The 22,123-nt window shown below is 35.4% G+C and overlaps 1 protein-coding gene across 1 annotated transcript in view; it reads left to right on the top strand.

The window, feature by feature from the left end:
- The first annotated feature begins 308 nt into the window (after positions 1–308).
- Positions 309–22,123, top strand: part of LOC149574753 (mitogen-activated protein kinase 9-like) — a 60,410-nt gene continuing 38,595 nt past the window's right edge. The window contains exons 1-4 of the mRNA XM_089814570.1: positions 309–669; positions 20,171–20,579; positions 20,693–20,820; positions 21,274–21,333. Of these exons, the coding sequence (XP_089670696.1) occupies positions 448–669; positions 20,171–20,579; positions 20,693–20,820; positions 21,274–21,333 (819 nt within the window). The 5' untranslated portion in view covers positions 309–447. The remainder of the gene's footprint in view (positions 670–20,170; positions 20,580–20,692; positions 20,821–21,273; positions 21,334–22,123) is intronic.

Below are 22,123 nucleotides of genomic sequence, written 5' to 3'. Positions count from 1 at the left end.
CCATGTATTCACAAACTTGTACCTTTGTTGAACTATCACGCTCCTCATGTGAACCTTATCAAATAATAAAAATAAAAAGAGGAAAACTTGCAATGTCTCAAAGAGAAAAAAAAGAGGGTAGCTCAACGAGGTCACGTGAAGAAAAACAAAGGGGGCAAATGACGCCACCCTTGAACTCATCCATCTCCGTCAATCACATCGACGATCAAGGCGCCAAGTTAGGACAACTAACCCTGGGTTCGAACCTCATCCTAGCTGGATTTAAAATCAGCACTAGGTACTTCTCACCACTTTCCTTAACCTGCATTACGCGTGATCCAGCATAGCGTGAGGTGGAAGGATCAACTCTGTTTTTCTATAGATCCAGGTTCGAATCTCAGCAGCTGAAAGCAATAAAAAACACTATCAGTGGGGAAATGCGAGCAGAGGAGGAGCAGAGGCTTACATATGGGAGGAGCTCTTGTGGATAGCTTCCGACGGTGGTACCATCGTCGCTGGAACACCTCCAACTCTGCGCCAGCTGAACCAGATAAACAAACAAGTAGCGATAAAGACTACTATTTTGAGTCGGGGGCTGTGTCTTCGTTTGAGGCAGCTGGAATAGGTGGATTAAAGCCTGTGCGGGTGCAGTTCAGGAGCGCCATGGCGGCACCTGATCGCCACAGAAAAGTAGCTCTCTTTTTCCCATTTAAATTCATAATTTTGGAAAAATGAAATTCCTGTCAGAATTTGCGCCGTAACGAGTTGTATTTAGCTTTCTTGGAGCTGTATTTTACTTTATTTCTTTTCCTGGTATGCTTTTGATTGTCACTATTAGAATCTTGTATTAGAGTGTTGCTGACGCATTGTGTTTTCTTAAGACTGTTTTTAGAATTGTGGACGGTCTTTTCTTTTAGGGAAGTGCAATTTTTTTTAGCTCTTCCACATTTTTGACTTAGGATAATTAATATCTCTTTGGCCGGTGTCCTTCATCACAGATGCCGCGACTAAAGGGTATCTTTTTTGGTCATTTTCGCTTAGGATTTGCTCCTGACCTTGAGTTTTGGGTACACTACACTCAGAATTGGTTGCAGTGGTTTACCTATTTCAATATTTCAAATTTTCATCGTTTAAGACTTCTTAAGAGAATTTGACAATGGGTCTGCATTATGAGAACCTGATGATTTACCACTTGAATTGATTCCATACATGAAGACTCCGTTCTTTCTTTGAAGACCCAAGCTGTCGATTTTTATGGGATATCTGAGCTGAGTACCTTGGCACATGCAAGATTGAGTCTTGCAAGATTAATAAAGACAGGAATTTCTGGCCCAAATTAATACCAGAGAACAAACTATCGTAAAGAAGCCTCAATAGCGCCTGTCTAGGCTTTCTGGCCTCTTACAATTTTCTTGATACTGTCAGTATGGTAAACATGTATCAGAATGTTGTTGTTGGCTTGTGGTCCCGTGGAGCTATTTTAGTGTCGTGGTTGCAAACAGCATAGTTCTGTTTATACTTTTCAGATCTTCCCTTGCGTTTTAGCTGCCTGCACGCTGGACTGTGTTGTAAATTCTTTGAAACTATATAGTGTGGGGTTTTATGAAAATAATTGATCTTCATATCGTGAATGAAAATACATCTTTTATCTTTATGACACAGTTCACAACCTACAGTAACATCTGGGTTAGATTTACCAACACCTCGAGGGTTGAAATCTTCTTATAGCTTATTTGAACAAGAGAGATCAGTAAAAACAAAATTTTGACCAAAACTAACAAGAAAAGATTCAACCTCGAGAGAATCTGCTGTAGGTTGTAATTAGGCTGGTTGTCCTTGTATCATTAGACATTTATCGTCTTCCTCGTTGCTAACATTAATCAGAATGTTATTGTTTCTTTATACCCCATAGACTTTTTGGTCTTGTCAAAAAAATAGAATTCTTATTTCTTGTTTTATTAGCCACAGGCTTCATTTCTGGCAGGGTGCTGTCAATCCATTCATTTTACATTCATTAAATCATCGCCTTTTTGCTCATTTCAGTTGGATAGATATTGGAGCTTTCCAATACAATATGATTTTTTAGAATTCTGACCAAATTTAACTTGAAAGTATCCAATCTCCAGAAAAAGCTGCAATTGCTTATATGTAGGATTGCTACTCCAGAGGTTCTTTGTCTTTGTCTCACAATTGCAAGTATTTATCAGAGCGTTTCCTCTGCTTTGTCTTTCCCACACCTCTTGATTTTATCATGTAGAATTTTAATTCCTCATCATTTTGTTGGCCATTAGCTTTATCTCTAAGACAGTGCCCTCTCACCCTATTCACTTCATATGTATTCATTACCCTATAGTACTTTTGCACATGTCAGTTTGGTGAAATAAATATTGGAGCTTTCTTATATAATATAATTTTTTAATGGACAGTGTATGTTGTATTCTGATCAAGACTAGCAATAAAGATTCAGTCTCCAGCAAGAAGCTGCAATTGATTGTAATTACATCTGCTGTTCTTACACAGTTCTTTGTGTACTCACAATCTTGCAACATGTATCATAATGTCGCTGCTGCTTTGTTTCTTGTGGACTAGTTGGTTTTGTTTCCCTTGGAGTCTGGTATCATCGACATAAATAGAATTTGATTCCCTTGTCTTCTTTTGTTGGCTATGATCTTTCTCTTTTTGGAAGGATCCTTTAATTCCATTTGTTATATATGTGTACACTAAGTAAAATAAAATACTATACATATATTATCGAGTCTAATTAAGTAATTGTGCACAAATTAAACTAGATTATAGAGCTGGGACAATGTATGGAAATTTAAAAAATATATTAGGTGTACTCAGCTCTCCGACTGATGATAGATTAGTGTGCTGATGCTATCACAAAATTAATTGCATATAATGATTGTCTTTTAGTGTAACCTGTTGCAGGAAATGGTGAGGATTGTTACCGAGACCCTTGACTTTGATGATAACAACTGTCAACCTAATCTGATGTGCCAAAATGATTTGAGTTGCATGGGATTGATATGATAAAAAACGTGTCTGAAGATCAATTTGCATTTGGCATCGAGATATATGACTCTCCTAACCTACTGTCTGGAGACACCATTGAGGAGCTTACTGATTTGGTAGGTGAACGAGTTCTAGGTCTAATCCCCTGGCATACATATGAAATTAACACCAATGAGAAATATTGAAGGCAACATTTTGTAGACATACACATTGCCTTTATGGGGCTGCAGATTTGATTCCGGTCATGAGCTGAACTGAACATTTTATGCAAAAATGATTTACATGGATAAGGTGGTGATCTCGAGGTACCGTGCAAATATACGGAAATTAATTCCTATGGGAGTGAAATGAAGATGGATAAGGGTGGGGTAATGCACCACACCTAACATGAGAGTTTGCCACTTGGTTGATATGCTATTGCCTTGAGACATTCTCATCAAGGTGTGAACAAATATCAATGGGAAATGCTAATTTTCTATTGGATTTTGTCTTTGTGTTGATGTGTACATGAATCCAAAATGAGCATCCATTTCAATGTATGTTATAAATATTCATTTACTCCTAATTTTTGAAATGATACAATTTTTGAAAATAAAACAAATACAAAGCTTCTTCTTGTACTCTTCTTGCTATGTGTGGTCTATCAAAACATACTAATAGCTGGATTGTGCTGTATGCAGCTTCTATAACATAATCAAATTAAGTGCAAACCACAAATTGCTCTAATTGTCTAGGAAAAATGAAGAGAGCTGAGAAGGTTAGGAATTTTTTCCTATTCAAAATGTGCTATGAAAACCTTTAAATGACGTGGAAATGCGATAAGGATCCAAGTAATTCAGCCATATGATAAAAGACCAAGTCTTGTGGTAGTGAGGTGTGATAACGCTTTCTGCAATGAGGACAATGTGAAAAATGTTTATGTGATGTGGTCTTGCAATAAACTTCTGCATATCTTGGGCAAGAAATTTGATAAAACTCCATTTAGTGCTTAGTACATGATAAAAGTTTGTATGATGCTGCCATTCAATATAATTCCACATGATTTGAGCATTTGATGTGGTTAGACTCCATGTGATATGGACATGTCATTACAAAACAATATTATTTTGTTTGGATATGATGACAACTTTTTATCTAGCTCAAGATGCCATATCAAATCTCAATCATGAGAGTATAAATCAACAATTATGTCTCTCTATAATTGGCTGCATCCAATCAATGCACGAAAATGGAGGAAAGATGGAAAAGATAACAGCATGAAAATCATGTACTAACTCTTATGATTAAGTGTATTCAACAAATATATAATGAATATGGAATAATAATCAAATAAGCATCTAAAATAAGGGGTGAAAAGATGTCCTCCAATGAACATTTGATAGATAAAAAACATGTAATGGTAACATCAAGACAAATTTGATTGTGAAAGAAAATAGGTTAATAGTAAATCAAAAAGATATAGCAAGTGAGCTTGGTATATGAAAGTAGATAAAGAAACTAATGGCTCAAGGAGCCTTGATACCTAGAAAATGCCTCATGTAATGCAACAACCAAGCAAACAACAATAATAGTGTCATTATAGATGCATGATTTAATTTGTATCTTTTGTTGGCTTATCATCCATATATAAACAAATCAAAGGCACCGATAACAAAGTTGAGTGTCATGATAAAGGGGTCCTAACAGAGTAGGATGGATTTTGTGTCTTAATTCTTTTTTATCACAAGCGTTCTTACAATTAACATTATTTGACCAAGTTACACAATCAAAAAACTTTGTGATCAGGGCCTTTGTTATAGTTATAGTCTAATTGGCATGTATGTGCATGGAGGTTTTCTAAGGTATCGACTCTTCATTCATCCAACATTTTGCTTTTTTTAAGATTTTGTTCTTTATAGGTAGTGTCATCAAGATTACTAAATAGAAAAAACTGCAAATAGTGAATCTCAAGCTCAAGGGGCATAAGGGCCTTAGTCCCATAGTTTCTCTGACATGTAACTTGTAGACGTACACATATTAGTAAGATGAGCTTGAAGTGTAGGGATAAGCTATGTGTGCCAATGTGTACCATGTTTATTAAATGCATTGTGCAATATTTGTTCAATGATGTTATTCATATCCTTAACTTGGCCATTACTTGACGGGTATTATGCTACATTTGCACATTCTCTCAGGAAACTTGGTATTCCAAATTCGATACTTATGCAATTCAAATTCTGTTCAAAATCATCAAAAAATTGGTGCTAGTTTGAGAAAATTGCTCAAAATTCGGTGAATGGGTCATCGGGTGAATGTGTTGCGACTTCTGATGAATTTTGAAAACTTTGTGCGATCCTTGATGGAATTTCAAGGAATTTGGGATAAAATATAGGCAAGTTGTAATTTAGATGGTATATCGGTTGGGTAATGTTATAATGTCAGTGTTGCAAAATTGGGACAAATTTTGATCCAAATGTTAAATCATCTGTGTGAAAGGAGGACAAAATATCATGTACACTATACATCCATATTAAATTATTATTAATAAATGAGGACAAAAAATGTTAAGCAGTTGATGGCAAGACAACTGTTTGATGTTACTTGGCTATCAATTAAATTAACAACAAATGATCCCACCCAATGAAACCTAAGGATTCCTATTGGGCTAAATTAGGGATGTCCCCAATAGGGGATGTTTTAACTATGTAGGATCAGAGATGTCCTTGTGCGCTTCCGAATACTTAGTTGAATTTGGAGACATCTTAGTGGTGTTTATTAAAATCCCAGACTAGTCTAGCCATACCCTACGACCTAGTGTGTTCTCTAATTTTTTCCTTTACAAAAATATACAAATAAAATAAAGGGGTTGAGGCAGCACAACCCTTTACATCAAATCTAAACTTAAAAAAAAAATTCCCCTTTACATAAAATCTAAACCTTAAAAAATATATTTTTTAGATAGGTAATGGGCCGAAGCCTTGATCAATTATTATTATTTGGTGAAAAAAATAATTTTTATGTGTTAAGTTCGAGTAGATTCGAACCCAAGGCTTTCCACATAAGAGGCTCACAATTTACCATTGTGTTATAGGCTCTTGCTTGAACCTTAAAAAATATTATATTCACATAAAGTTACAATATTATCTAAATTGGGTTTTATATATTATCTATTTAAAAAAAAATTCTTGTACATACGAACTCAAAACGAACCCAACCCAAATTTTTTTTGGATGAATTTTGAACTCAAATTTTGAATCTGCATCTATATTAGAATCTGAACCAGCAACTTAGGTAATATGAAGTAGGGAAGCATTGTTGAATATGGAATTTGTTGAAACATTTCTTCACTTTTTGATTTTCAAAATAATTACCATTATCTATAGCAATTGTAGTTGGTAGTTTAGATGAGAGAAGATTTCTTGTGATGAAAATGCAAATGTTAGCTGTTGTTTTAGGTTTGAGTGGAATAGCTTCAACCCATATGGTTAAATAATGTGTACCAACAATGATAAAATTGTGTTTCCCAAAAGATGTTGGGCAAATCTTGCTTACGAAATCTAATTTCCAAGGAGAGAATGGTCAATGAGAGGTGAATGGATGCAATTTGGGAGTAGCGGCATGTTTTAAATTATTGTGAGTGTGGCAATTTGAACATTTCTCAATAAATGAGACTCCTTTTCCATGGTCTACAAATAGTGTTCCATTTGTAAAGTCTTTTGAACTAATAACTTGGCATTTACATGTCTGCAGTTGCCTTCATGGTCTTCTTTAAGAACAATGCATTTGTCAATATTTTCTTCAATTCGTATGCAACAACTCATTTTTTATTTCCTCCAGTTCTTCTCATCATGATGATGGATCATAGAGTGTGATCCTAAATGTTGATGCAAAAATCATTTACGCAATAAGTTCCAGAAGACTGTATAACTTCAAAATTTAATGGATTGTGGAAGTCTATTTACACTAATATCATGGATGTCAAGATATTGGAGCACAATATAATATTATAATTGTGTTGAAAATCACACATAATAAGTAAATACTTTTTAATGAATTTACACTTGAATACAAATGTTTCTGGGACAATTGAAAGAAAATGCCCTTGAATCACGGTGGATGTATAAATTGTGAAACCGTTCTTTACTAGCCATGTAGCTCAAACATGTAATAAGGCTTCATGAATAGTTGGTTGGTATAAACTCTAGATGGAAAACTTAGCAATTACTCATTGACTCACAAGTTTACAATAGGTTGTGTCAAGTAAGGCCAAGTACTCCGTAATTTTTCGTTATGTTGCCCCTAATTCCAAGCCCTTGAGCCTCCTTATAATAAGTGTATGGAAACATTAGACAAAGAAGAATACAATAATTGGAATAAACTATTTTATGGATTTATTCATTTTTTATGGATGACACACTCCCATAGAGATATGTGAATATGTATTTACAATGTCTAGTTGCTAAGTTGTTGTGAAGGTTGTTACGGTAGTTGAATTAGATGGCATCCTGTGTGATGGTTGCATGTTGTGCTAAATTGCTAATGAAGCGCATGTTATGAAATATAACTCCAAAGATTTATTGGTATATTGTGCATTTCAAGGGTATGTTACATAATGTTTTGTGATCAACTTTGTATTGCACTTCATGAGTTTTTGGGAATTTATGTGGGGCATGAAGCACATGTAGAGTTATTAACAATGCTATGCAATATGATTCTCAACATTGTGTAGATAACACATGAGGAAAAGGGCTTGCATATGAGTTGAGATGTGGCTTTTGGATTGTGCTACATGCTTCTTAGCTCTTTTTGCATGGTTCATGACGCTAGGAGTTGTGCATGTGATAGTCCTCTATGGAGTTGAATAGAAAGAAAATGGAAACCCTCTTCCCAACTCTAATTTTCAAAAGGACTGATCCAAATTGATTAAACACAAGAGAGTGTTCAATGTAGAAATGGATCAATTGATGAAAAATAGGGGAAAAGAGGGGGTTATGAGTGATCTTTCTATTATGGGAGAGTATATGTCAAAAACCTAAAATAGATAAAAGACAAATACTCACCTCGAATCTGGAAAATGCTATTTTTTGATGTCTATATGTAGTTTTTGGAAAATTTGCAACCTATTTTGGATTGGAAATGTCGAGACGGAGAAAACCCAGAAATATTTTGTCTTTTTGAAGGAAGGCTGACCTTGACCTTGTTGGCAGGGCACAATCTTACCCTGGGGCACAATTGTACTCCGAAAAGTCAACCTTGACCTGCACTACTTCGACGAAATTTCTGTTCGCTAATCTTGCAAGTTCGATGAAAAGGGTAGCTGAATCTACTCTTTGATTTGCTGTTCCACACCTATATCTGCAAGAAAAATGGTTTTGTTGTTTGGATGAGGGGTTTAACTCAGTCAAACCCTAGTTTGGAATCAATCTTAATAATTGAATTGAAATAGAGAATGCTAACAAGTACTAGAAGTAAATCTAACAACGAAGCTATGATACTCAATAGATATGCAATTGTATTTGAAATGTAAACAAGTATATTGATATGAAAGCTTGAACATAACATTAATAAATGTAAATCAAAACCTCCATGATTGTATGGTTAGAATCCACCTTGAAAGAAGTGTGAATAGATCTTGAAGATGAATAAAGGATCTTGAAGGAAGATCACACCAACATGATGGCTAGATCTAGGGTTTGGAATGATGAATCTTGAATGCTTGAACCAAATCCCTTCAAAGGCTTGAATGCTTCAATCCTTGATCTTCAATGGAAAACTTGAATGCTTGAATGATAGAATGCTTGCTTGATCTTGAAAAGTAGGTAGTTGCTTATAAATAGTAGTCGTTCGTATGTAGATTGTAGACGCACTTACGAATCCTTGATCTTTGCATGTGTTCTTTAGTTAGGTTAGAGAAATATTAGAGGAGAAGGCTTCCTTAGATAATGATCTAGGGCACTAACTCCTAGACAAGGCCGACATAGGAGCATTAAATCTCGTTTAACCTTAACCCCTAGGAATAGACCTAGATTAAATGTAATTTAAGAGTACCATTCCGAAACTCGAAACAACCAACCCAGAAGTGGAAAAATAAACTTTTTGAAGCTTGAGATCTTGAAACTTTTGGAAATTGAAAATGGGACTTGGGGTTAGGGATGAGGTCGACTCTGCCCTAGGTCAGGATCGAGGTCAACCTTGACCTAGAAAGTCGTCCTTGACTAGAGGCTAAAGTCCTCAGTTTCATAGAGTAGTTTGTCAGAAATAGGCTGGAAGTAAAGAGAGAGAAGCAGAACAGGGGTAAAATAGTCAGATCCATGCAAAGACCCATTCAAAGCACTTGACATGATCCCAAACCACTTACTCGAAGGGCTAAAAGCTCTTAACATGGAAGTGCATCCATTTTAAGACAATACATTAAGCCCCCACTTTAGCAAGAGTAAGGACTCGATGCAAACTCTTGGTAAAGGAAGAGAAGAAAGAAGAGATCCAAGTGGATTCATAATGAGATAAAATAATACTTAATTAAGGACATAAGCTCCCAGGCTAAGGATTCTAACTCCACATACATGCACGAGAGTGCAAAAGAGAACTAAAACAATAACATAAAAGGGTTAGTACAAAAAAACCCAAATCAACTAGCACAAGAAACCTTGCTAAGAAATATTTCTCACACTAATATTATATTTGGAAAGCTATCATAAAAACAGAAGTGATTACATAAGAAAGACAAGAGAAACACTATAAATTACATAGCTTCATGATCCAATCCTACTAGCATGAAATTGAAAAAGAAAGAAAAGAAGTGATTACCTTGCCCAGTAAGATGCCCACCTTACCATGAATCACCAAAGGAGGGGGAGAGCCAAATAGTTGGCCAAACTTGATAGTTCACTGATAAACTAGACTTGCAATTGTAAATGTGTCTTCTGACGGCTTCTGGAATATTCATAGATCCACCTTCTTGTATCACTATGAATATGAAATTCGTGTCTTCTCAGGATTTAGCAACTTACGTGTGTTACCTTCAAAAGATTTAGCATATTGAAAATTTGAAAAGGTGTGTATCTCTTCAGGGTTTAACAACTTATATATGTTACCCTTAGAGGATTTAGCAGTGCGTGTCCCTTTAGGATTTAACAACTTATGCGCGTTACCTTCAGAGGATTTAGCATATATATAAAAAATTAGAAAAATGTGTCTCTTCAAGATTTAGCAACTTATGTGCATTACCTTCCAAGATTTAGCATAAAAATAAAAAACTATAGTACAAGGGAGACCCTATATATGCCCCCCTCCTTATCATGATTGCCTACTAGACATGATAAGGAAGAGGAAGAGGATACCTACTTCACAACATAAGGAGATATCATGTTAACAACAACGTGCACTATGGTCTTAACGAAGGGTATTAATCCCTAAATCGAAGAGCATAGATAATCATGAAAAGGACATATCACTTATGGACAAAGGATCCTCAAAGAAAGAGATCTTATCAACAAGACCCCCACCATAGAGGAGTGCTTTTAGATAAAATATCAGCTTTCAAAGATAAACCAAGTGGGAACAAAGATTCAATCATCCAACCCCCTCCAAGGAAGAGAGAAAGGAATCTTGGGAATAAGGATAACGACTCTAACACCAAAGCAAAGGTAAGAGTTTATAAAGAACATAATTTGCAACATAAAGAAGAGGTGGTGACCTAGGACAACAACTTCTCACATAAAAAGATTATCCAGAGTCAAAACATCTGTCAATATGATGAAATAATATTGCAATATAAATAAGTACCACTAAGCTAAGGAAAGCAGTTCCCTAGACAAACAAAAAGAAGGAAGAACCTTGCCCTCCAGGGAGGAAGACAAGGAAGACCTTTGTCATAGAACAAATATCTTGAAAATATTCTATGGATGATTACAAACATAATACAAAACATAGAGAGATAGAACAAAAAGAATACCAATTAAGCTCAAGGCACAAAATATGCTAAAAGCCTAATGGATCCTAAGAGACTGGATGAAAATACACCTCTTGCCCTCGAGTCCAGAGATGAGGAGAAGGGAGCTATATGTTGGGTGATGTGACGCGCTCCCTTGCCCATAGGTGGTTAATTATGTGGTGTTCCATGTTCACTAAAAGTCATGGCTTTTGGTGCAACGGCAAATGGGCCCCACTGTTAGGATAAACCACGGACAGAAATAAAAAACTACATGCAAATATAACCAATAACAGAAAATAATAGAACACACAGAAATGAACACACAGAAATGAACACAAGGCACCAAGATTTAACGTGGTTCACCCAATCCCTGGGCTACGTCCACCAAACAGCAAGTCCGATCTTATTACAATCCAGTGATTACAACCTGATTACAATCCGTAATCCCTTACATCTCAATACCGCCGCAAGAACCAATTTCGTATCACCACACATGAAAAATACCCAACCCTAAGCCCTTTTTATACAAGTATTAAACCGCTTTAGGGTTATAACATGTCGGCCATAATATGTCGACTACCATGTCGGCTACTTCCCAAATTTTTTTTTTTTTCGGGGCGATGCCCCGAACCCCACTATTTATGAAGTATGTACAGTACTTTCCTGATTAGTCACCACAATCTAACACTATATAATATCAACATGAGTAGAATCCCCTATATCAAAATTATGAATGAATTGTAAAATTGTACGAATTCCTAAAGCATCTCGTTCACGAACATACAATTTAAAAATGTCTACAATCAGCAAGTGTGTATTATGATAATGAAAAGGACATTTATACTTGGATAAAGAAGGACATTTATACTTGGATAAAGCATCTTTCGGTATAGGTTTAAAGATTTCTTTTTTAGAATTCATTAATTCAACATATACTTGTTTAGCCAGCTCTTGATGAATATTAGAGTTATCCAAGGTAGGTGTAGGAAGAAGTTGATGAAGAGGAGGACAATGATTATCATCACCTTACTTAACTTGAGATTTCAAACAACCAACACCATGCAGATCCGGTTTAGAGGGTATATGAACAGGATACTTAACACCATGCTCATTAACTCCAAGACCTAAACCTTTAGTGATCATCATATATCATGTAGTGTACATATCATGCAAATCTTCTACAGGAGATGATTGTTTATCATGCTCATGAGAAAAAGTTGTATAAGATGGAATAATAGGTTTTAAAGAAGTATCTTTACCCTTGCCCTTAATATCATCATGAATCAAAGGAGAAGGTAAATCAAAAAAGTCTTGCACCTCTGCATCCTGTACTATAGCTTGAATCTCTGCAAAAATATGAGAAGAACTAGGGACAGGAGATGAAAAATTAGGTATCGGATTAGGAATAATAGGATTCAGATTAGGAAGATTATGAGATGATGTATCATCTACCAAATTCTTCACATAATCCAAAAGAAAAATAAACCACATGAATCTTTAAGAAAAGTTTTGAATGTAGAAAGACCAGTATCAGTTAAATCCACAAAAGCACAAGCAAGAATAAAATGAAAGATCATGAACATAATAAAATGAATGAAACTCTCATAAACATCAAAATTATGGTAAAGAGATGCTAAAAGAAGGGTAATCAGGAACATAATCACACACGAAAGCATCTTCATCATATTCATAGTAAATGAAATGCAAGAAATATTTTTGCATTTTATGGAATATATAGAATTTTTTAGTATTTTTGAATTATATGAATGAAAGAAATCTAATTAACATGCAAGATCTAACACAAGATGCATATCTAACACCAAAAAGAAAGAGTTGTCTATTGCAGGTTCACCAAAATGAATAGAAAGAAAATGGAAACCTTCTTCCAAACCATAATTTTCAAAAGGAATGATCCAAATTGATTAAACACAAGAGAGTGTTCAATGCAGAAATGGATCAAGTGATGAAAAATAGGGGGAAAGAGGGGGGTTATGAGTGATCTTTCTATTATGGGAGAGTATGTGCCAAAAACCTAAAATAGATAAAAGACATACTCACCTTGAATCTGGAAAATGCTGTTTTCAGATGTTTGTATGTAGTTTTTGGAGACTCTGCAACCTATTTCGGATTGGAAATGTTGAGACAATGAAAGCCCAAAAATATTTTGTCTTTTTGAAGGGAGGTTGAACTTGACCTTGTTGGTGGGGCACAATTTTACCCCGGGCATAGTTGTAGCCCGAAAAGTCGACCTTGACCTACATTCCTTTGACGAAATTTCTATTCATGGATCTCGCAAGTTCGACGAAAAGGGTATCCAAATTTGCTCTCCGATTCGCTGTTCCACACCTGTATTTGCAAGAAAAACGGTTTTGTTGTTTGGATGAGGGGTTTGCCTCAGTCAAATCTTGTTTTGGAATCAACCTTAATAATTGAATTGAAATAGAGAATGCTAGCAAGTAGTAGAAGTAAATCTAACAATGAAGCTATGATACTCAATAAATTTGCAATTGTATTTGAAATGTAAACAAGTATATTGATATGAAAGCTTGAACATAACATTAACAAATGTAAATCAAAACCTCCATGATTGTATGCTTAGAATCCACCTTGAAAGAAGTATGAATAGATTTTGGAGATGAACAAAGGATCTTGAAGAAGATTACACCAACATGATGGCTAGATCTTGGGTTTTGAATGATGAATCTTGAATGCTTGAACCAAATCTCGTCAAAGGCTTGAATGCTTAAATGCTTGATCTTCAATGGAAAACTTGAATGCTTGAAGATAAAATGCTTGCTTGTTCTTGAAAAGTAGGTTGTTGCTTATAAATAGTAGTCGTTCATGTGTAGATTATGGACACTCTCAGAAATCCTTGATCTTTGCACGCGTTCTTCGGTTAGGTTAGAGAAAAACGAGAGGAGAAGGCTTCCTTATATAATGATTTAGGGCACTAACTCCTAGAGAAGGCCGACATAGGAGCATTAAATCCCATTTAACCTTAACCCCTAGGAATAGACCTAGATTAAATGTAATTTAAGAGTACCATTCCAAAACCTAAAACAGCTGACCCATAAGCGGGAAAAGAAACTTTTTGAAGCTCTAGATCTTGAAACTCTCGACAATTGAAATTGGGACCTGGGGTCAGGGATGAGGTTGACCCTGCCCTAGGTCAGGGTCGAGGATGTCCTTGACCTAGGTCAGGGTTGAGGTTGACCGTGACCCAGAAGGTCATCTTTGACCTAAAGGCCAAAGTCCTCAATTTCACAGAGCATTTTGTCAAAAATAAGCTGGAAATAAAGAGAGAGAAGCAAAACAGGGGTAAAATAGTCAGATCCATGCAAAGACCTATTCAAAGCACTTGACATGACCCTAAACCACTTACTTGGAGATCTAAACGCTCTTAACATGGAAGTGCTTCCATTTTAAGATGATATAGGAGCTAATGTCCAATGGCATGCCTAGATCATTCTTCCCTTTTTGAAAGACAATCATCCTAGATGTGTTGAAGGAAACTTGTGCATGTGGATGTAAAGCGTACATGGTACATTTGACTTGTTGAATCATACTTGGAATCTAATATCTCTTATCACTCACTAAAATGGTGATGCTTTGAGTATTGTTTGTTTAGATACTTTAGTGACAATTTAGATTGGGATGCCCAATGATTGTTAGTGAAATCAATTAGTGTGATCTCACATGCTAGCCCCTTATAGAAAAGATGATTAGAATAATAGAAGCAATGTTAATGGATGATGCTTATAAATTTGGTTTTATAGGAATTGATTCATCCCTAATTGTAAGACTAAGAATAGGGCATGCTTGACAAACTTAGATGTACAACACTAGTTTAGAAATGTAATTCTTCATGCTATTGCTAGCAACTAGAAAATCCAGTGGCTATTGGCTACACCCTTATACTCACATATGCAAATAGAATAGGTGCTTTACTTTTTCATTGATCATGAATGTTATAATTGTTGCATGAAGATAGGTACCTTTGGGGTTTATATTCTCCACCTCTAGCTCATGGGAACACCTTGCTTTTGTGCACAAGAACAAATTCTTCTATGCATGGGACTTTATGTTGACAAGGTTGTATTTATGTTTGTTGAGCCATTTAGTTGTCCTCAATAGTTTCATATTAGGGCAATGTTTTTTTGGGCTTGGGGTTTTTTCCCACCTGTCCTTCATTTTTGTTGTTAATCCTTAATTACAATAGTTATAGGCTTCTCTTGTCTTGATTTTTCAGTAGTTTTTATTCACACTAAATGAAAGGTGCATCTTGTTGATATACTTGAGGATTTTGTGTTGCTCTAATTTGAATATTCTCAAATTTGCATAGAGGTCGTGGAAATCATTAGCATAGGCATTGATTAATTGGTCATGTCCTTGGTGCAATTGTTTCTATTGAATGTAGTGGTCATCATAGAAATCTTCAAGATGATGGGTTTGAAGAAAATTTGCAAGGTAGGCTCAAAGTTTTCTCTTGTTTAGTTTCCTTCTTAATGCACATGGGATTCCGACACTTCTTGATAGGTGAATAAAATTTTAGAAGCACAATTCAAATCTTATCCTTGTTAGAAAAGTCCTTCAAAGAGAAAAGCACGACTTTAATTGATGTAATCAATTATTTACAATGTTTGCATCTATTTTACCCTCAAACACAAAGAACAAAAACTCTAAGTTCACTTGGAATCTATGGGGGATTTGGCAATTGAAAGTTTTACCAATGTCAATGGAACCCCCATTCAAGGACTTTTATAAATTGGTACAACATAATTTTTTTTGCTTTTGAAAAGTATTTATAATTTCATCTTTGATATTGTGTGGATTGCATCTTTCTCCATTGTCATTTTAATCAATTTGAAATGACTTAGAAGGTAATTAGATGGATCGTGGTTTGATGTTTGAGCTCAAATACATTGATCTTCTTTTGTAGGATATGCAAGATGAATCAAGCCAGTTTCATTAATTTGAATCCTAGTTAGTTTTGGGGATACACTTTTAGGGTGGGCCTAGATGCATTGTAAGTGTGTGCAAGCTACATGGAGATAAAGTGGAATGAATGTGTGCAAGCTACGTGGAGATAAAGTGGAATGAACTGTTTAACCAATTTTTTATTTTTGTACATGACACACTCTTGTAGAGACATGTGGTCTTGTTTTTATTTATAATGTTGCATTGCTGAATCTTTCTCCTTGTTATGTTATAGATGTATAGTTATATTTGACATCATTTTGGAGGGAGGTGGTTTTAGTGGAAATTGGATTGGTTGGTCTTCCATGTGTGACTTTTCTGTCTTCCAATGATTAGGATTTTGGTTATGCAGTTTGTTGACAAATGACATGTCATGAAATGTCTCTATATCTGCATTAGATTTTTGCATGATCTATGAGATGTTGCTCAATATGCTGTCTTGAGATTTGTATTGCATGCCGTGAATATATGCCGGAATGCAACTTTGGTGTACGGTGTAGAAAAAATTGTCGACAATGTTCAGCATCACAACCTTAAATTTTTGTGGATGATGCATGATGTGAAGTAGTGTGCAAAAGTTGGGAGTGGCTTTTGAGTAGTGTAACATGGCTCTTGGCACTGTGTACATGGCACATGATGTAGTAAGGTGTACGCAAGATTTTGTACTATGGCATTGATGTCTAGTGGTGTGAGGATTTGTGCAATAGCTAGTAGATCATAGTGTAGGAATATATAGAGGTCAGTGATAGATTCAGGCTGCTCTGAAATTATTTACATCGGTCAGAAAATTAATTTTGATGACTGTCTGAGAGTCTAATTTGTTATAGGAAAAGATGCAGATTGATTCCAAGCCGTGCTAGTTTGATCTTGACTGCTGCAAACTTGATCTGATGTGTACAAAATGATATGAGCTGCACAAGGCTGATCTGACAAAAAAAGCACGCAAGAGCTATTTGCACTATCTCACTCAGTCGGTTGGTGTCTAGAGTCACCTTGATGAGTTTGTCAATTTGATAGGTGAATGAGTTCTATCAGGTCAAACTCCTTGGTTGACTGAGTTAATGGCGATGAAAGATATTGAAGACAGCATTCATAGACACACAGACAACCAATATGCTGATGCAGATTTAATTCCTTTAATGACCTTGAATTCGAAAGCAAATGCTTAAATAATTATCCAATTTCCCATGTTATTCTGTTTTATGTTTTAGCGCACAATGAATGTCTTTAAAGACCATAATGTAGCAAGATGTGACACGTGTGGTAGGTCAGCTCATGACAATTCGTAGAAAGCTAAGTTGCCGATTTGGATGTGGATGCAAGACTCAGCAAATATATATAAAGAAATGCAAGATGTGTTGCCCTGTCCTCCTATCTCATTAATTTGGTGGGACATAGAATTCTGGCAAATTCCATGAAAATGTTCCAGGAAACAGTCATGACGAACCTCTATAACAGATGAATAATGTCAGATAATTGTCATGTAGGAAATATGAACAGGCAGCAGTTATAGTGAAGAGGCATAGGAGAGGGATTGAATGGCATCAACAACATTCTGCAGATCACGAGTGTGTCCAGTATCTAAAAGAAGTTAGCCATCGCTGGATGAATATAGATGCTAGGGGACCCATCCACATTCTTAGCCAGCTCTCAAATTCTCATCAGCCATTGCCACAGAGCAAGGCTTGAAAACTCTTTGTTCATTAGAGTTGTGAAATCCATGATGTCCTTCTCACTAGCAACATTTTGCCTACGCATATTGGGACCTTCGCTTTCTGCTTTCCTTTTTCCTGAAGTGCTACCTTTCTACCTACAGCTCAGTTGTCAAGAAGGTTGATGCTATGTTTGGGTGTCAAAGTCTATGACGGGTCTCATACAATGTGGCACCTATCTATTGTAAAAATACTTTTCTCATGTTTTCTATACAAAAATCTGCTGCAAACATCATATTTCTTCATTCCAAAATTTTCTTCTTTAGGTTTGATACTTTATGAGCTTCCACGAGCATCTGGAAGCCTAGGAAGCGCCCAAAGAGTATTGAGCATCCGAATGCATTAGCATCTGCTTCCAGGTATGTCTACTATGCACCTGTAAGCTATGTATAAAGGAATGGGCAAGTGTAAATATTGAGCTCTGGCAATTGGCAATCACTCTTTTGTTTCTTGGGGTTGACTTGGATCAATCTTGAATTACAAAGAAATGGTCTATAGAGATAAAGCGGGGATCTCAAGATCGGGAGTGAATGCATCGAAATTAGTGCCAGTGGGGGTGAAATGATGACCGAAAGGGATATGGTCATAAGATAAATCTAACATAAGAATATGCTACTTGTTGATATGTTATTGCGTTCCCATCAAGGTGTGCACAAAGCTAAATAGGAATTGGCATGTGTATGCTAATTTCATCATTACAGTTGCATTACAGGATTTTCACATGTCATTGTTGGCTGAGACAGATGTTAGAGCTTTTTGTAAAAGGGTGATTTTTTGTTCAAATTGAGTGAAATACATCTGGTTTCGAAGCAGACAATCTTTTGTAAATTTGGCTAAAATATGCATGTTACTAAAGTACCTCTTGATTTGCTGGAGTAATCCTACCTGGAAGTGATAGGCATGCTTGTAATTCTGATTCAATTGCATTCTCTGTTTTCAGAGTAGTAAATTAGAAGTAAAGAACTGGTATGTGAAGTGGTGAAGGGTAGCAGAGTAGATTATTTTCCCTGGCTGTTGTGAAGGATTATTCAGCACACGATCCAGAGCTGGTTTCCTTGATTTCTCGAAGTGATTATCAGATTGCCAAAGGAAAATGTTAAATAAAAAAAATGAAGTTGAGATAGTTGCTTCAACTATTTGTAACTTGTTTGCCAAATATCTTAGTGACATTATGGATACAGGTTTGCTCACTAAGAGTATTTATTTCTTGGAAACAACCTAAAGCTATCTTGCATTATTAACTTCAAAGTTCTGTGCAATCTTTTTCTACTTTTGAGTTGCTTCTATGTTTTCCAACATCTTTTTGTCCTTCATACGTAAACAATGTTTAAAGAGTGTTTGGCTTGTCTTTTGTAATGAGTATCGTATTTTATTTGATGTTTTTAAAGATGGAAACCGCCCCTAAGAAAGTTTTTAACTGCACATTGTTTTATGCAACCTATAAGTAATCTGTAGTCCACATGGAAGTTAGTATCTAACATCCTTAGCTCATTACAAGTTTTGGTGTCAAATTTCCTCATTCAGATAGAACAAATGATCAGAATTTGTTGTGGTAGGCCTTCCCCATAGTTCACTTAAAAACTTTCAAGTTATATAAGTCCCACTATAGCTTAGTTTTTTTGTTTCTTCTCTGTTGTCAGTCCACTTCTGATTTATAAATGTACCCATTATTCTCATTTATGATGCGTTTTTCTAGGATTTCAATATGCCATTATTTAAAAAAGATGAAAGAACGGGACCATGAAATGCTTCAAATGCATAACTGAAATATTCAATCAAAATTTGTTGTTTTTGGCCTTCCCACAGTCCACCTAAAATCTCTTAATTATATGAGTCTCATAATAGCTGAGGTTTATTGTTTCTTTTCTGCTTACAGTCTTCATACTCTTTAAGATTGTTTTATGTTTCAAATTGCCAATCCACCCCTGATTTATAACATTTAAACTTCATTGTCATGTGTTTTGCTTTTTTCTAGGATTTCAATATGCTGTTATCATATAAGAATGATGAATGAATGGAATTATCATATGCTTCAAATGCATAACTGATTATTCAACAGATAGTGAAAAAGGCTGGGAGGATTTTGGTAACAAAACGTGAGGTACATGATGTGCTGCAAAAATGCAAAGCATGCTTATCTAATAAAAAATAAGAACGATAAGCACTGTAACTTATGCAAACAAAGAAAGAAATAAATTTGTACTTTTGAGGATAAAAAGAAAAATAACAATGGCTGGAATTAGATTGATTTGCTTCGTGGGGAATGCCTTAGTTTTAATGCTGGATTGCCATATAAAAATAGCTGGAGTGTAAAAATTAAAAACCAGAGCTCTTTGTGACATTCTTGTCTGGTCAGCTCTTTGAAGAGTTGCTTTCTTGAAGAATAAATCAAATTGAAACTTCTTATCACATTTCTATATGCACTAGATCTTTCTTTGGATAATTAGCTTGAACAGACAACCAATACGAATATCAGACAATATGGACCTTTTTCTCTTGATCAATGGTTTGAACATATAATCACTACTAGGGTCAAAACAAATATCAGATGCTAATGTTGCTTGTGCTGTTACAGAACTTGCAGGATACAGATTTTTTTACAGAATATGGTGAAGCTAATAGGTATCAGATACAAGAGGTTGTTGGGAAAGGAAGTTATGGCATAGTAGGTTCTGCAATTGATACTCATACAGGTGAGAGAGTTGCAATTAAGAAGATTAATGATGTATTTGAACATGTCTCCGATGCAACTCGCATTCTGAGAGAAATCAAGCTCCTTAGGCTGCTTCGTCATCCAGATATAGTTGAAATTAAGCACATTATGCTTCCTCCATCGCGGAGAGAATTCAAAGATATTTATGTCGTGTTTGAGTTGATGGAATCTGATCTACATCAAGTTATTAAAGCAAATGATGATCTTACTCCTCAACATTATCAGTTTTTCCTCTATCAGCTACTTAGAGCTTTGAAGTACATACACACAGGTGTGAAAATATTTTCAGGTTGATTTCATAACAAATCATTCTGGATTTTTTTTAGGGCTTCAGCTTTTATATTCTTGTATTCACTCAATAATTTATTTTGATTTTCCTTGCAGCAAATGTATTTCATCGTGATTTGAAGCCAAAAAATATCCTGGCAAATGCAGACTGTAAACTGAAAATATGTGACTTTGGGCTTGCACGTGTCTCATTTAATGATGCTCCTTCAGCGATTTTTTGGACGGTAACTTTGTTCACCTTGGTTAAGGTTGAATAGGAGTTTTTTTGCATCTAGCCATGTTGTTAGAGCTGTGGCTCCAATCTGTATTCTTTTATCTTCCTTGAAAGAGTAATGCTTGTTCTTATTGGGGTAATCCTTGCAAACATGTCATCATCAAAGGAGAGGAACAAAAACTCAAATTGCAATGAGATTGGCTTTTCTATGTGAGGAGCCAATCCTCAAGTATCATATATTCTATGTGCTAGCATATATATCTTATCATGTGTGCAAGTGCTTGCAAGTTTACAACTTTACAGGAAAATTTGCTACCAAATTATGCATCTGCTTTACCTTACCTCAAGAAAACTAGTAATTTTGAAGTTGATATTATAATTTATACAACAAATCAAACTGATCAAGTTGAGCTGAAAGAAATGCTATTTTTGAATTATTAATGATTTCACACTTTGGTTGCAGGATTATGTGGCAACAAGGTGGTATCGAGCCCCTGAACTTTGTGGATCTTTTTTCTCCAAGGTAAGCTTCTCAATCTTTGGTCGTCTATACTTGTTGTGCTTCCATTTGTTTGATTTATGTCATGCTGTCTTAAATAGTAACATTGAACCATTGGATACTGCAGCCTACATTACAATGCAATTTAAAAAAAGAAGAAGATATTATTAATAATGATGCATGCAATGGGTTATCTAACAATTGTTTCTATCATGTCTGCCTTAGAATTACACAATAATGATGAATGATCATAATAGACATGTTCTGCTAATGTTTAGCCCAGAAATAAGAACCAACAACAATATGCAAAAGAACAACAAAAAGAGGCACATAAAGACAACAATTTATCCAGGAAAAACTCTCCAATTTGAGGGAAAAAGCCAGCCACAGTAGAAAAATCACTTCTATTAAGATAATAAAATGACCTAGTACAATGCTATCAACTAGATACAATCATATCACACAAAGCAATTATATATATATATATATGTATGTATGTATGTATGTTAAATTGAGAGACTCTTTATATCATAACCAAAGTTCTCTTCAATTTCCAAATGCTAGACTCTTCATATTTCGAAACACATGTCTCTTCACATGACGCATGTCTCTTCACATAATAAAATGCTAGATGTTTTGGGTGGGAGACTTAGAATATGTTGAATTTGTTAGAATATATAGTCCACCAATATAACTGAGAAGGGGGGTGGGGAGGGGGGGCGAGTGAATCAGTTATCCAACTATTATCACAATTATCAACTTTAATAAATCTTAACCATATGAGCAATACAATCAGAAACCACAGCAAGATACT

This window comes from Cupressus sempervirens, chromosome 2 (assembly GCF_028749045.1).
Source record: "Cupressus sempervirens isolate cs-2001-9-10 chromosome 2, ASM2874904v1, whole genome shotgun sequence".
NCBI classification, from domain to species: Eukaryota; Viridiplantae; Streptophyta; class Pinopsida; order Cupressales; family Cupressaceae; genus Cupressus; species Cupressus sempervirens.
This window is presented reverse-complemented; position numbering and strand designations above follow the sequence as displayed.